Below are 14,496 nucleotides of genomic sequence, written 5' to 3'. Positions count from 1 at the left end.
TGCTTCCTTCTCAAGGACGCCTGGCCTGTAGTCGCTAAAGGGGGCAGGTGTGTGCGTGTGTGTGTGTGTGTGTGTGTGTGTGTGTGTGTGAAATGCTGACTGGCCCACTTTGAGCCTCTCTCACCTTTAAAGCCGGTGCTTACCAATCAAATGTGTAATTTGCACCTGTGCGTCTATGAGATTTCTCCCCATTAAGCTCTTGAGCTGCTGATTTCATTGATTAGCTCCTCCTCTGGCTTGGCGGAAATCATGCTGAGGAGCCCTAACGAGGCCTAACAAGGGTGGCTCACCTGCACAGGGCGTCCGAGCGGCAGGTGCGCCGCAGCTCCAGACAGCTGGCTTTGTGCCTCTCCTGGTGTGAGCAGGACGGGACAATGGTGCGACGGCGACGCTCAGCACACGCCTGGTCCGGGCACGAGCAGAACAGCAGGGGGTAGCTCAGCTCCCATGACACCCGCTCGAAAAACTGTCGCAGGGCCTGAAACACACGACGCGAAGAAAAAGGTAAACAAGACGAGGAATGTGGTACAGGTGATTGAGTGCAGCGAAAAAGCTAAAAGCACTAAACTATTATTCCTTAATATGAGAAAAGAAGCCTGCATTAACAGTATAGCACAGCCTGTTAAATAATAATATCACTTTCCTAAGTGCCGAGGGAGACAACCGCCTGGCCGGGACTGGTGTCTGCATTTATCTGGAATATAAACTAGGAATTCCCAAATTAGGAAAAAATATCTGGAAAGAGAAAAGTGGCAAAGTGGTCTGTTTCACTGAGGAGGGATCTGCAGCATCACTGGTCCCTTTGATTTAATACTCACTAGCTTTACAACAAACCAGTGAGACTGGTGTCCACAGGTATCCACATGGTCGGGATGCTGAGTAAAATGTTAAAAAGAAATCTGAATGATTCAAAATGAGCTTAGATTTTTATTAAAACTGAATTTCTTCAGTTTAAACACGTGACAGGTTTTCTGTTTTATACTGAGAATAAATTCTAGATTTCTGAGATCACTGCATTCTCTTTTTATTCACGTTTAATTCAGCATGAAAACTTTGTCAGGATTGGGGTTGTACACGGATAAAAGTTGTTCATGTCATACCTGCAGGAGGCCCTCAGCGTGAACCTCCTGGCACACAGCTTCTGTGCTGATGTTAATGCTGAAGGAGATCTGGAGCGCCGCAGTGACCCCAGTACTAACATAGCGTTCCACACATCTCACGGGTCTGAAACATCTGGGCTCAAAGATCAATAGGTCTAAATGTTTTTGTTAGAATCCCAGTGAAGGCCTAAACTTCTTTGGATGCAGCTCATTTGTTTTGCTTGTTAGACTTGTCAGAATTGTTTGCGGCTAGGGATGGGTACCGGTTCTGACATAAACGGTAGAAACCAGACCGAAAAGCAGCGCACATTTCGGTGCTTTTTTTCCCCTGAGATGTCATACACTTCAGATTCTAGCCAATCATTTTACCTTTGCAAGCGTAGTAGGCAGGCCCAGGTACGTACGTTCTTTTAGAGCAGAGCTACAGATTAAAAATGCCCAAGGTAGGGTTTTTTTTTTTTTTATACAGCTTGTGAACTCACTGTCTGACCCATACTCCGGAACAGTAGGAGGCGGTAATGCTCCTTTACGTTGGTTGCCAACCGCCGTTAAACACAAACAAGAAGAAGAAGAAGAAGAAAATGCCCAAGGCGAAGCGGTCAAAAGTCTGGCTGTACTTCACAGCAAAAGATGCAAACTCAGCAGCCTGCAACAAGTGCTTTAAGGTGATACTGTGCAAAGGAGGTAACTCCTCGAATCTGATGAAACACCTGGCGACGTATAGCATTTTGTTAAAAGCAGAGAAATGCACCGTATTTGATGGCTTGCTGCGAGACCTCACATCGAGCACATCTACTGCGGGTGTGGTGCCTGTTATCAGACCGGAGTTAACAACATCCCCCAAAAACCCGAATAGGAGAGTCCTGGCCCCTAGCCCTGCCAGTGTAGCAGAAATCATGACGGATGATGATGCAGCAGCAGCTGTTCTTCTCTGCGTGAGTAGCTTAATGTTGTTCGTGTGCAAGCTAACCACGTTATTAAATTAATGCATGTAAGGTGAACTAGCAAACACCGTTGTAGTTCCATACGGCTGTCTTCTTGTTTGATGGCAGATACTCCCTTCACCCTGGCCAAAAAGGCTAAAATGACCAAAGGAAAAGTGGGAAACAGCTAAACATGAGAGGTTTTTGGACAAAGTTTGTGTTTTTTTTCCATTGTTTAAGCACTGCTTGCAACCAAGAATGATACCCTATAGCTGCAGAAAAGGCTAACATTGTTATCTTTTTACAAAAAAAACTGCTAAACATGAGAGATTTTTGGACAAAGTCTGTGTTCTCCATTCTTTAAGCACCGGTTCGAACACTGTTTAAGCACCGTCACCATTTCAAAAGTAACGGTTTGGTACTGGTATCGGATAAAACCTAAACGATACCCATCCCTAATTGCGGCATCATTTGAAGACATAAACTGTAGATAAAAGATGGACTTTGCCTGCAGTCTTTCTCATGTCCATCAGGGGGTGATTCCTCAGGTCTGATTGGATAGAAGTCTGTTCGAGAAGTCTGAGCGTCCTGTTCAACTGGTCTCTGAGCTCAGTTAACTGTTTCCTGTCAGGTGTGACTGAATCAAACAGGATGTTACCTTTTGCATTATTATAATTGCAGGGTCGTGACCTTACAATATAAAACGCCCTGAGGCAATACTGAAGCCGAAACCTGACGAGTCTAGAATTACTTCAGCTGTGATGTTTCCTGACACGCTCAGAGAGGCTGCTCTGGATCCTCACAGTAAAATCTGCTGCACTGAATCTGTGTTTGAGCATCTTCAGTGTCACTGACTCACAGTTGGTAAAAACTCCTCACTACTCTGAGCCGGGAGCAAAACTGGCAGTTTTTCTGCAGGTGTTTGGCTGTGGCCCGGTGATGAGGACACACAGACTTATTGGATTTTCCCAGGAGTCTGTGATCCATGGAGCCCAGGGGTGTTCATCTCAGCCTCGGAGCTGTGGAGCTGAATTTAGATGCTTTCTCAGGTGAAATATAACCGTATTAAAAAAGCATTTTAAATGCTGCACTTTTACTTGACTATTTTTAAAGATTTTATTCCAACAAACAGTTTGTGTAATTCTGCCACTGACGTAAAAGTGAAACCGAGGAGGAGGAACTTGAAACGTTAATAACCTTTTAGCCTTTAGAAAGCTTTTAGCATCACAGCCTGCGCAGCGCTGATACCATAACACCAGCTCTGCAGTCCAGGCGCTGTCACATCATCACCATCATCACCGTCATCAGAGAGACCCTCGGACGGTTTAAACATGGAGGCCGTGAGGTTTGAGCCTCAGGTGCCACAAATGCTGTAAATGATGCTCAATCACTCTGAAGGGCGCTGAGACACGGGCAGCTGTCAGTGCTAGCTGTGTGCTTACTGCACACGTGCATATGTTTGTGCTGGTGGAGCATTTTTTTTAATGACATCATCTGACCAATAATATGGCTGCTATGAGGTTACTGTACTAAAAGATCATCTGAGAATAATTACATAATTTACACCTGCAGGTATTATGACCTGGTAAACAGATCAGTCTGTGAGTGAGTGCTGCATGCTCTCAATTTACATGAACTAGTTTCAGTCAGAGGCTCAGAAGGAAAAACGGTTATTTATTTAATTTTTATGTTGGCCTTATTGACAGATACAGTGAAGAACTGGCAGGAAAGCAGAGGGAGAGAGGGGAAAACATGCAGCAAAGGGCCGCGGGTCAGATTTGAACCTGGGCCGGCCGCTCTCAGCCGTACAGCACATGGGTGCCTGCTCAACGCACTGAGCTCAACTGCCACCCTGAGCAGTTATTGACGAATCAGAAGGTTGGAGGTTTGACCCCCTGCTACTGCAGTCTGTATGTTGAAGTACCGTTGGGCAAGATACTAAAGCCTGGTGCATCCATCCGAGTGAGTGTGAGTTAAACCACTTGTTTCAATACAGAAAATTGTGCCTGTGTGACCAGGAGGATGAGGCCTGAAGGACCTTCAGCATAAAACAGGGCTTATACTGTTTTATGCTGCCTATACTGAAAAAGGACAATCTTGACAAGACACAAATGAACAACTACAGGCCGATCTCAAATCTCCCATTTTTAAGTAAGATCATTGAAAAAGCAGTTTCTCAACAGCTCAATTACTTCTTAAAACAGAATAACTGCTATGATGCCTTCCAGTCGGGTTTTAGACAGAACCACAGCACTGAAACCGCTCTGACCAAAGTGTTTAATGACAAATGTCTGAATACAGACAGTGGAAAAATGTCAGTCTTAGTTTTACTGGATCTCAGTGCAGCATTTGACACAGTTGACCACAACATATTACTTAAACGACTGGAGAACTGGGCAGGTCTTTCAGGAACTGTACTAAACTGGTTCAAAACATACTTAGAAAACAGGAAATACTTTGTATCAATAGGTAACTTCACATCTGAGCAGACAAGTATCACATGTGGAGTTCCCCAAGGTTCCATCTTGGGACCCCTTCTGTTTAACATTTACATGCTCCCACTGGCACAGATTATAAAGAACAACAAAATAAACTACCACAGCTATGCAGATGACACACAAATATATATCACAATGTCACCAGGAGACCGAGGCCCTGTACAGGCTCTTGGTAAATGCATTGAGGAAATTAATGACTGGTTGTGTCACAATTTTCTTCAGCTAAACAAAAACAAAACTGAGGTAATAGTCTTTGGCGCCAAAGAAAAACGATTACAGGTCACCAGAGAACTTCAATCTATACATCTAAAAACCACAAACCAGGCGAGAAATTTGGGTGTAGTGATGGATGCAGACCTAAACTTAGAAAAACACATTAAGACAATAACATAATCAGCTTACTATCACCTCAAGAATACAGTGGGGCAAAAAAGTATTTAGTCAGCCACCGATTGTGCAAGTTCCCCCACCTAGATGGCGCCGCGGATGGTCGCCCTGGTGCTTCAGTGCGTTACTTTTGTTTTGTTTTTGTGCATTTTCTCTGTGTCTGGGCACTCCTCTGGATACTCGTACACCAGAGAAGAGCTCCTTAACTACAGGACTACAACGCCTGTGGATTTATTTCCAATATTTGTCGCATCTGCGGCAGATTTACTGCTGACTCTGACCAGGAAAGCGAGACGCCGAAAGAGAGGGAAGCGAGCCGGCGCACTCGTGCGTTTGAGGAGACGCGGACTGCGAACTGCTCTTCCTGGGATCTTCCTTTCTAATGTACGCTCACTCGGCAATAAGATTGACGAACTGGCCCTGATGAGAAGCATGAACAGAGACTTTGCCTCCTCCTGTGTCTTATGTTTTACGGAGTCGTGGCTCAGTGAGAACATCCCAGACTGCGCGTTCAAGCTGGAGGGCTTCCATCTGCTGCGCGCGGACCGGCAGGCCGCTCTCTCCGGTAAGTCCAAAGGTGGAGGTCTCTGCTTCTACATCAATAGTGGCTGGTGCACAGATGTGACAGTGATTGCTCAGCACTGCTCTTCCTCTCTGGAATATCTTTTTATCCACTGCAAACCGTTTTATTCTCCGCGGGAGTTCGCTTCATTCATCCTGGCCGCTGTTTACATCCCGCCAGACGCAGATGCGCAGGCAGCTCAGTGCGCACTCGCGGAGCAGATTCTCCACACGGAGCGGACATTCCCGGACTCTCTCATCATTGCTCTTGGGGACTTTAACAAAGCCAATCTGAGCCATGAGCTTCCAAAATATAAGCAGTATATTAAATGCCCGACCAGAGAGGAGAGGACATTAGACCACTGTTACAGCACGATCAGCGGGGCCTATCGCGCGGTGCCCCGCGCTTCACTCGGACTTTCTGACCACGTCATGATCCACCTAATCCCCGCGTACAGACAGAGGCTGAAGCTCTCCAAACCTGTCGTGAGGACTAAAAAACTGTGGAGCAACGAGGCTGTGGAGGAGCTTCGCACGTGTTTGGAGACCACAGACTGGGACACATTGAAGGCTGCTTCTAACAGCTTGGACGAGTTTACGGACACTGTCACCTCCTATATCCACTTCTGTGAGGACAGCATTGTGCCATCACGCACCGGGGTGAGTTATAACAATGACAAACCCTGGTTTACTCCTAAACTCAAAAAGCTGTGGCTGGAAAAGAGAAAGGCGTTCAGAAGCGGAGACAGGGACTGCTACAGAGAGGCCAAGTACAGGTTCACTAAAGAAGTGGACATTGCTAAACATCAGCACTCTGAGAAGATGCAGCAGCAGATCTCAGAGAATGACTCGGCCTCTGTGTGGAAAGGTTTTAGGAATATCACAAACTACAAGCCTAAAACCCCCCACTCCACTGATGACTTGCTCTTAGCCAACACCCTTAACGACTTCTACTGCCGTTTTGACGAGCCATCAGGCAGCCTTCACACCTCCAACGGCCCCAACAATAGAGACACTTTGGACACTAATTCCCCCACCTCTCCCCCCTCCATAGAGCCATCACCACCTTCAAACCGTTCACCTACAACACCCCCCTCCTCACCCCACACAAAAGAGGATTTCACACCACCTCCTCCCACCACAACTCTTCATATTCATGAAGCAGATGTGAGGAAGCAGTTTAAGAACCTGAATGCTCGGAAAGCTCCCGGCCCAGACGGTGTGTCTCCTGCCACCCTCAGACACTGTGCAAATGAGCTGGCCCCAGTGTTTTCTGGCATTTTCAACTCCTCACTGCAGGCATGTCATGTGCCTGCCTGCTTCAAGTCCTCCACCATAATCCCTGTCCCCAAGAAACCTAGGATCACTGGACTAAATGACTACAGACCCGTGGCTCTGACATCTGTGGTCATGAAGTCTTTTGAGCGCCTAGTTCTCTCCCATCTCAGGACCCTCACGGCCCCCCTCCTGGACCCCCTGCAGTTTGCATATAGAGCCAACAGGTCTGTAGACGACGCCATCAACATGGCCCTACACTTCATCCTGCAGCATCTGGACTCCCCAGGAACCTACGCCAGGATCCTGTTTGTGGACTTCAGCTCTGCCTTCAACACCATCCTTCCAGACCATCTCCGAGACAAGCTTTCCCAGATGAATGTGCCTGATCCCATCTGCCGGTGGATCACTGACTTCCTGATGGACAGGAAGCAGCATGTGAGGCTGGGAAAGAATGTCTCGGACTCCCGGACCATCAGCACCGGCTCCCCTCAGGGCTGTGTTCTTTCTCCTCTGCTCTTCTCCCTGTACACCAACTGCTGCACCTCCACCCACCAGTCTGTCAAGCTAATCAAGTTTGCAGATGACACCACCGTTATTGGACTCATCTCGGACGGGGACGAGTCTGCCTACAGGAGGGAGGTTGAACGTCTGGTGTCCTGGTGCAGCCACAACAACCTGGTGCTGAATGCCCAGAAGACAGTGGAGATTATTGTGGACTTCAGGAAGCACACAGCCCCACTCCCCCCCCATCATCCTGACTGACACCCCCATCACCTCTGTGGACTCATTCCGCTTCCTGGGTACCACCATCACCCAGGACCTGAAGTGGGAGCCCACCATCACCTCCGTCATCAAGAAAGCCCAGCAGAGGATGTACTTCCTGAGGCAGCTGAAGAAATTCAACCTGCCAACACGGACGATGATGCAGTTCTACACTGCAATCATCGAGTCCATCCTCACCTCCTCCATCCGCTGGAGCCACTATCAGGGACAAACAGAGACTGCAGCGTGTTGTGCGCTCTGCTGAGAAGGTGATTGGCTGCAGACTCCCATCTTTGCAGGACCTGTACACCTCCAGGACATTGCGGCGTGCAGCTCGGATCTCAGCTGACCCTTCTCACCCTGGACACAGTCTGTTTGACCTGCTCCCCTCAGGCAGGAGGCTCCGGTCCATTCGCACCAGAACCTCTCGCCATAAGAACAGTTTCTTCCCCTCTGCTGTTGGACACATGAACAATAACCATATGACTGTACCCGCCACTAACACATGACCCTACGCTGTGTCACTGCATCATTCTATGTTTGGCACTGATCACCACCTGCACTCATGTATATATCTTTCAACGTAGCACTCTTAATTCTTATTCTCATGTATATATCTCATGTATATCTCATGCACATATCTTTCCACGTAGCACTTTTAATTCTTATCCCTACTTTTATTTTTTTCCATGTCTATTTAAGTGCTATTTATGACAGCATGTTTGCACTGAAGCACCGCAGCAATTTCCTAATGTTGTAAACCTGCTCAACATTTGGCAATAAACCCCATTCTGATTCTGATTCTAAAATGATGACAGAGGTCAGTAATTTGCACCAGAGGTACACTTCAACTGTGAGAGACAGAATGTGAAAAAAAAGAAATCCATGAATTCACATGGTAGGATTTGTAAAGAATTTATTCGTAAATCAGGGTGGAAAATAAGTATTTGGTCAATAACAAAAATACAACTCAATACTTTGTAACATATCCTTTGTTGGCAATAACAGAGGTCAAACGTTTACTATAGGTCTTTACCAGGTTTGCACACACAGTAGCTGGTATTTTGGCCCATTCCTCCATGCAGATCTTCTCGAGAGCAGTGATGTTTTGGGGCTGTCGCCGAGCAACACGGACTTTCAACTCCCGCCACAGATTTTCTATGGGGTTGAGGTCTGGAGACTGGCTAGGCCACTCCAGGACTTTCAAATGCTTCTTACGGAGCCACTCCTTTGTTGCCCGGGCGGTGTGTTTTGGATCATTGTCATGTTGGAAGACCCAGCCTCGTTTCATCTTCAAAGTTCTCACTGATGGAAGGAGGTTTTGGCTCAAAATCTCACAATACATGGCCCCATTCATTCTGTCCTTAACACGGATCAGTCGTCCTGTCCCCTTGGCAGAAAAACAGCCCCATAGCATGATGTTTCCACCCCCATGCTTCACAGTAGGTATGGTGTTCTTGGGATGCAACTCAGTATTCTTCTTCCTCCAAACACGACGAGTTGAGTTTATACCAAAAAGTTCTACTTTGGTTTCATCTGACCACATGACATTCTCCCAATCCTCTGCTGTATCATCCATGTGCTCTCTGGCAAACTTCAGACGGGCCTGGACATGCACTGGCTTCAGCAGCGGAACACGTCTGGCACTGCGGGATTTGATTCCCTGCCGTTGTAGTGTGTTACTGATGGTGACCTTTGTTACTTTGGTCCCAGCTCTCTGCAGGTCATTCACCAGGTCCCCCCGTGTGGTTCTGGGATCTTTGCTCACCGTTCTCATGATCATTTTGACCCCACGGGATGAGATCTTGCGTGGAGCCCCAGATCGAGGGAGATTATCAGTGGTCTTGTATGTCTTCCATTTTCTGATGATTGCTCCCACAGTTGATTTCTTCACACCAAGCTGCTTGCCTATTGTAGATTCACTCTTCCCAGTCTGGTGCAGGTCTACAATACTTTTCCTGGTGTCCTTCGAAAGCTCTTTGGTCTTGGCCGTGGCGGAGTTTGGAGTCTGACTGTTTGAGGCTGTGGACAGGTGTCTTTTATACAGATGATGAGTTCAAACAGGTGCCATTCATACAGGTAACGAGTGGGGGACAGAAAAGCTTCTTACAGAAGACGTTACAGGTCTGTGAGAGCCAGAGATTTTCCTTGTTTGAGGTGACCAAATACTTATTTTCCACCCTAATTTACGAATAAATTCTTTACAAATCCTACCATGTGAATTCATGGATTTTTTTTTCACATTCTGTCTCTCACAGTTGAAGTGTACCTCTGGTGCAAATTACTGACCTCTGTCATCATTTTAAGTGGGGGAACTTGCACAATCGGTGGCTGACTAAATACTTTTTTGCCCCACTGTATATCAAGGATAAAAGATCTGATGTCTCAACAGGACCTGGAAAAACTAGTCCATGCATTCATCTTTAGTAGGCTTGATTACTGTAACAGCATCTTTACAGGTCTACCTAAAAAATCAGTCAGACAACTACAGCTCATTCAGAACGCTGCTGTTCGAGTCCTCACTAAGACCAAAAAAGTGGACCACATCAGTCCAGCTCTGAGGTCTTTACACTGGCTGCCTGTCCATCAGAGGATAGACTTTAAAGTTCTGATGCTGGTCTATAAAGCTCTGAATGGTTTAGGACCAAAATACATCAGTGACCTCCTGACCCAGTATGAACCTTCCAGATCCCTCAGGTCATCTGGATCCGGTCTTTTATCAGTTCCCAGAGTCAGAACCAGACACGGAGAAGCTGCATTCAGCTTTTATGCTCCTTATATCGGGAACAAACTCCCAGAAAGCCTCAGATCAGCTGAAACACTCAATTTATTTAAATCCAGGTTGAAGACTCACCTGTTCTCAGCTGCATTTGAATAAAGCACCAAATCCACACTTTTAAGCTTAAATTTCAAAACTAACATTTTAACTACTGATTTTATCTATTTCTGATTTTATCTGTTCTGATTTTATATACTGTTTTGTTTGTTTGTTAATTAGTTAGTTTGTTTGTTTGCTTGTTTTAATCAATTTTAAATCATGCTTTTCATTTGTTTTTGTTTCTAATGTCTCTGTAAAGCACTTTGAATCACCTTGTTGTTGAATTGTGCTATACAAATAAACTTGCCTTGCCTTGCCTTATTAAGCATCCCCTGCCTGTGACCTGCAGCATGTACCTGCAGTCTGGGTCAGAGCTGTGTTCCTTGTCTTTAAACCACCTCCCTGCTACATTTCCCACATTCCCTGCCTTTGACGCTGGAGCAGGATGCTGTTGTGGAGAGGTTCGGAGTTTTTTTTTTTTTATCTACGCTTTGTGAAAGTGTGAAATTAAGCTGAGCTTCGTGCAGCTGAGCTTCGTGCAGCTGAGCTGAACGCTGGGCAGTTTTCTCACTGCTTCAGGATTTCCCCTCAAACTTGAGGCGCTGCACCCACCTTCTGACATCGCTTCCTGCTACACGGCTCCTGATAGCCCGCAGAGGGCTGCGGGGGCGTGGTCTTGCTGCAGATGGAGTTATAGGCAGATCGGAGACGTTTACATGTCTCGTTAAGGTTACAAGCCTTCGCCGCATCCAGACAGGGGTTACAGGGTTTCCCTGCCTCGGAGCAGGGGCTCATCTTGGTCAGAGATGAATCTGCAGAGAGAGAAGAGATAAAAGATAAATTAAAGAGACTCACACACGTCTTTGTGCCCGAGCTTGCACTAATTTGTGCACTTAATGAAATAATCTGCTGAAAGATAATTGAACGTTTTCAGAGAGCGACTTGACTTCAGCAAGGCTCCAATCAGCAAGGCTGTAATCACTCCACTCGCGGCACTCTCGCGTCTCCCAAAAGACACTTTTAGACTGAAAGCTTCGATTTCTGTTTTTATGATTAACCGTGTTTTTCTGCTTCTCCACTTACTTTGAAAAGTCCGAAGGCCGGAGGTCAAAGAAAAACAAAAACAAAGAGAAACTCAGAGGAGGAACAGAAAGTCACCTTCGACAAAATAATAAGAACACTACTACAGCATGCACCATTAGACAGGTGAATTTGAATAATAACTACAGAGAAGCTTCGCTTGTTGTAGAAAAGTGAACATTTCGCCTCCTGTCTATTCTGGCCGGGCTTGTCCTCCAGAGAGGAGGTTAGCCTGGGAACGCCTTGATGGTTCTGGATAAGCTGGAGGACGTGGTGAGAAGGAGGTCTGGGCTTCCCTGCTGCTGCCCCCGAGACCCAACTTCAGATCAGCAGAAGAAAATAAATGAATGATTTAATGTGTTATTTTAGATTTGAACTTTTATTGAAGTGGATGAACTAGCTTCAATAATGCACGGCGCATTGCTCAGTCACAGTTTTAATAACACGTGAACTTTTGTACTAACATGTTTTCATACAATATTTAACATTAGTTTATTTAAAGTGTTTTTCTGCCTTGCTGTCTGGAGTATAACATGTAATGTTGATAATGAAGCGGCATGGTTCATTGTTGAAGAATCTTTTTTTTAGTAGACGAAGAAATTGGTCGCCAGGAACATCTCTGATTTATCTAACCTGCGATCTTTGTGTAAACCCAGTGACATGTTTGCACTGAATAACATATTAAAATCACACGAACGATGTGTGACTGATTGCTCCGTCAGCCCTCTAGCCTGCACCCGCATGCCCAATAATCACAGGATGAGAGCAGAGTGATCACAGATCACGTCCATCAACGTGATTGGACAGGTTAAAGGTCATCATTGTAACTGTGTTTCTTCCTAAAACAGAAAACTCTAAATACAAAGCTGAGATTTTATAAATGATATTTTTATCAGGATGTCTGAGTTGTTGTGATGAATTCAGATAAACTTAAATGAAGAAGAGCTGTCTTTGGTACGCTGTACGAGCTCATGTGACTAATCCTCTGTAATCCTGCGTAAACCACTTACTGCTTAAGTTTGCTCCATGAGTCAATCAGTCTGCATCCTTCTTCAAATATATAAAACTACTTTTATATATTGGACGTGTTTAATAGAGAGACTCAACATCCACACAGAAACATTTTAACAACTCAGACTGTGAAGAAAGAAAACCACACAAAACAGCAATCAGCGCCGCACACAGACCCACAAACAGACACAGAACATGCCTCCGTCAGTCAGGGCTCCCTGCTCTCAGAGCCAGCTCACTGTGACACAATCCTAAACAGCACAGCTGTCACGGTACTGGGTCGTGTGACCCAGTGTTTGAGTTTTTATGTATTTTTTTGTATTTATTTTCAGTCTAGTTAAATTCTAGGTTGCTGTTCAGGCCTTATTTCTTAGTTATTTCTGTCATCTCCGCCTGTACTCAGTCTCCCTGGTTCCTGCGTCTATGTTTCATGTCTATGCGGTTAAGTTCATGTCATGTTTTATCTCCATGTCTATGTCTCCGTGTTTCCTGTTTTATTTTGTAAGAGTCTGGTGTTCTTTGTTCATTGTAGTTAGTGTTTCTCTCCCCTGTATTGTCATTATGTTTCATTCGAGTCAGCTGTGTTCTCATGTGTCTCCACTTCCCCTGATCACCTCATGTGTGTATTTAAGTCCTCAGTCTTCCTTTGTTCGTTGTCGCGTTGTCTGTGTACTTCCCCTCTGGTCAAGTTAAGTGTTTTTCAGGATTCTGTGCAGTTCAGGTTTGCCATTTGGTTTCTGTTGTTTTTCATGCAGCCGCACGATGAGGTTCTGTGCAGGTCATGTCTGTTTCGTCATGCCATTTGGTTCACAGTTTCCATGCATCTGCACAGCATTCTGTTCACAGTGATCATAGTTATTCCTTACAGTCAGGTTAGTATTTTTCCAGTTTAGGTTTTTGGTTAGTTGCAGTCTGTCCCTGTTATGTTTTGTCTACTCCCTCCTGCATCAGCCCAAATAAAGGCTCTCTTTCAGTTTAAGTTCACTCCTGTCTCCTCGCCTGTGTTCGCGCCTGGGTCCACCACACACTCTCCACACGGTCTGCCCCCGCTGGCCGTGACAACAGCATCCACCTGCTCACATCCACCCAACAAACAGCAGCACAGAAGTCTGTTTTTCCTCCATCAACAACTTCAGCTCCATCAGTGCACTCACCATGTGACCTAATTAGGACTGTAACAGGAGGCAGTGTTTGTGGTTCTGTGTCCTGCAGCTGTGTTAGGGTTTAACAGTGAGCACGCTGCAGGAGCAGTGAAAGTGCTGTAGTCGTGTCCATGTCAGGTCTGAGTGCTGCAATCACATGTACCCACATGTGATTACATGTAATCATCTGCATTCACATGTACAGCGGTGCTGATTAGCATCTCCTGCCTGTGAGGCAGACTGCTCTGACCACCTTCGCTGTGCAGGACGTTTCTGATGAGCGCATGATACACAGGGACACGCCCAGACTGGCTGACCCTGGGTCAGCTGCTAACAGGCAAATAGTCTTAAGTGGAGCAGAAGCAGGCCGAAGGACTGGCGGCATGTCTGACAGGTCTCTGCTCACTGGCTACAGAACATTACAGGGAGAGGGGGTCAGCTGACGGCCTGTGAGGTGCTGATTAAACGATATCATCAGCAACGTGGTAAGACACCATCAGCATCAGTGCAGCTTCTTTGTTAACGAGCTGAGTTTCATTGAGTCTGATCTGTTTTACCTGAGTGCTGATTAAATGTGACTGACAGGCTGAGGTTTCTTCTCATGAGCGGCTTCATCCAAATACTGAACATCCTGAGTTTAATGGGTTTAAATGAAGCGCTCCCTGATCATGACCTGCTCCGTTTTTCACTCATGGAATTTATCAGAGTGGCTTTGCATGATTCACAGTTAAGAATCATCCTTCTGTATCATCCTGTTTCCTGATGGCCAACGTCTGGAAGCCTACTGAGGGACAGGACACAGTGTGTGTGTTCATTTCTTTACATTTACTTTATGCCGCCAATGTGTTCTTAGACTTTAATTAAACACTGGCCACTTTATTAGTTACTCCTTGTTAGGATGTGGATGGGCTCTTTTCATTCAGAGCTGCTTTAACT

General features: G+C 45.9%; 1 protein-coding gene across 1 annotated transcript in view; it reads right to left on the bottom strand.

Moving 5' to 3' along the window:
- The window catches only part of gfra2b (GDNF family receptor alpha 2b), a 159,340-nt gene that overhangs the window by 36,580 nt on the left and 108,264 nt on the right, over positions 1-14,496 (bottom strand). Inside the window, exons 4-5 of the mRNA XM_080861663.1 lie at positions 10,940-11,139; positions 291-478 (exon numbers count right to left, since the gene is read on the bottom strand). Of these exons, the coding sequence (XP_080717789.1) occupies positions 291-478; positions 10,940-11,139 (388 nt within the window). The remainder of the gene's footprint in view (positions 1-290; positions 479-10,939; positions 11,140-14,496) is intronic.

This window comes from Rhamphochromis sp. 'chilingali' (genome assembly GCF_963969265.1).
Source record: "Rhamphochromis sp. 'chilingali' genome assembly, chromosome: 2".
In the NCBI taxonomy this organism is placed as follows: domain Eukaryota; kingdom Metazoa; phylum Chordata; class Actinopteri; order Cichliformes; family Cichlidae; genus Rhamphochromis; species Rhamphochromis sp. 'chilingali'.
This window is presented reverse-complemented; position numbering and strand designations above follow the sequence as displayed.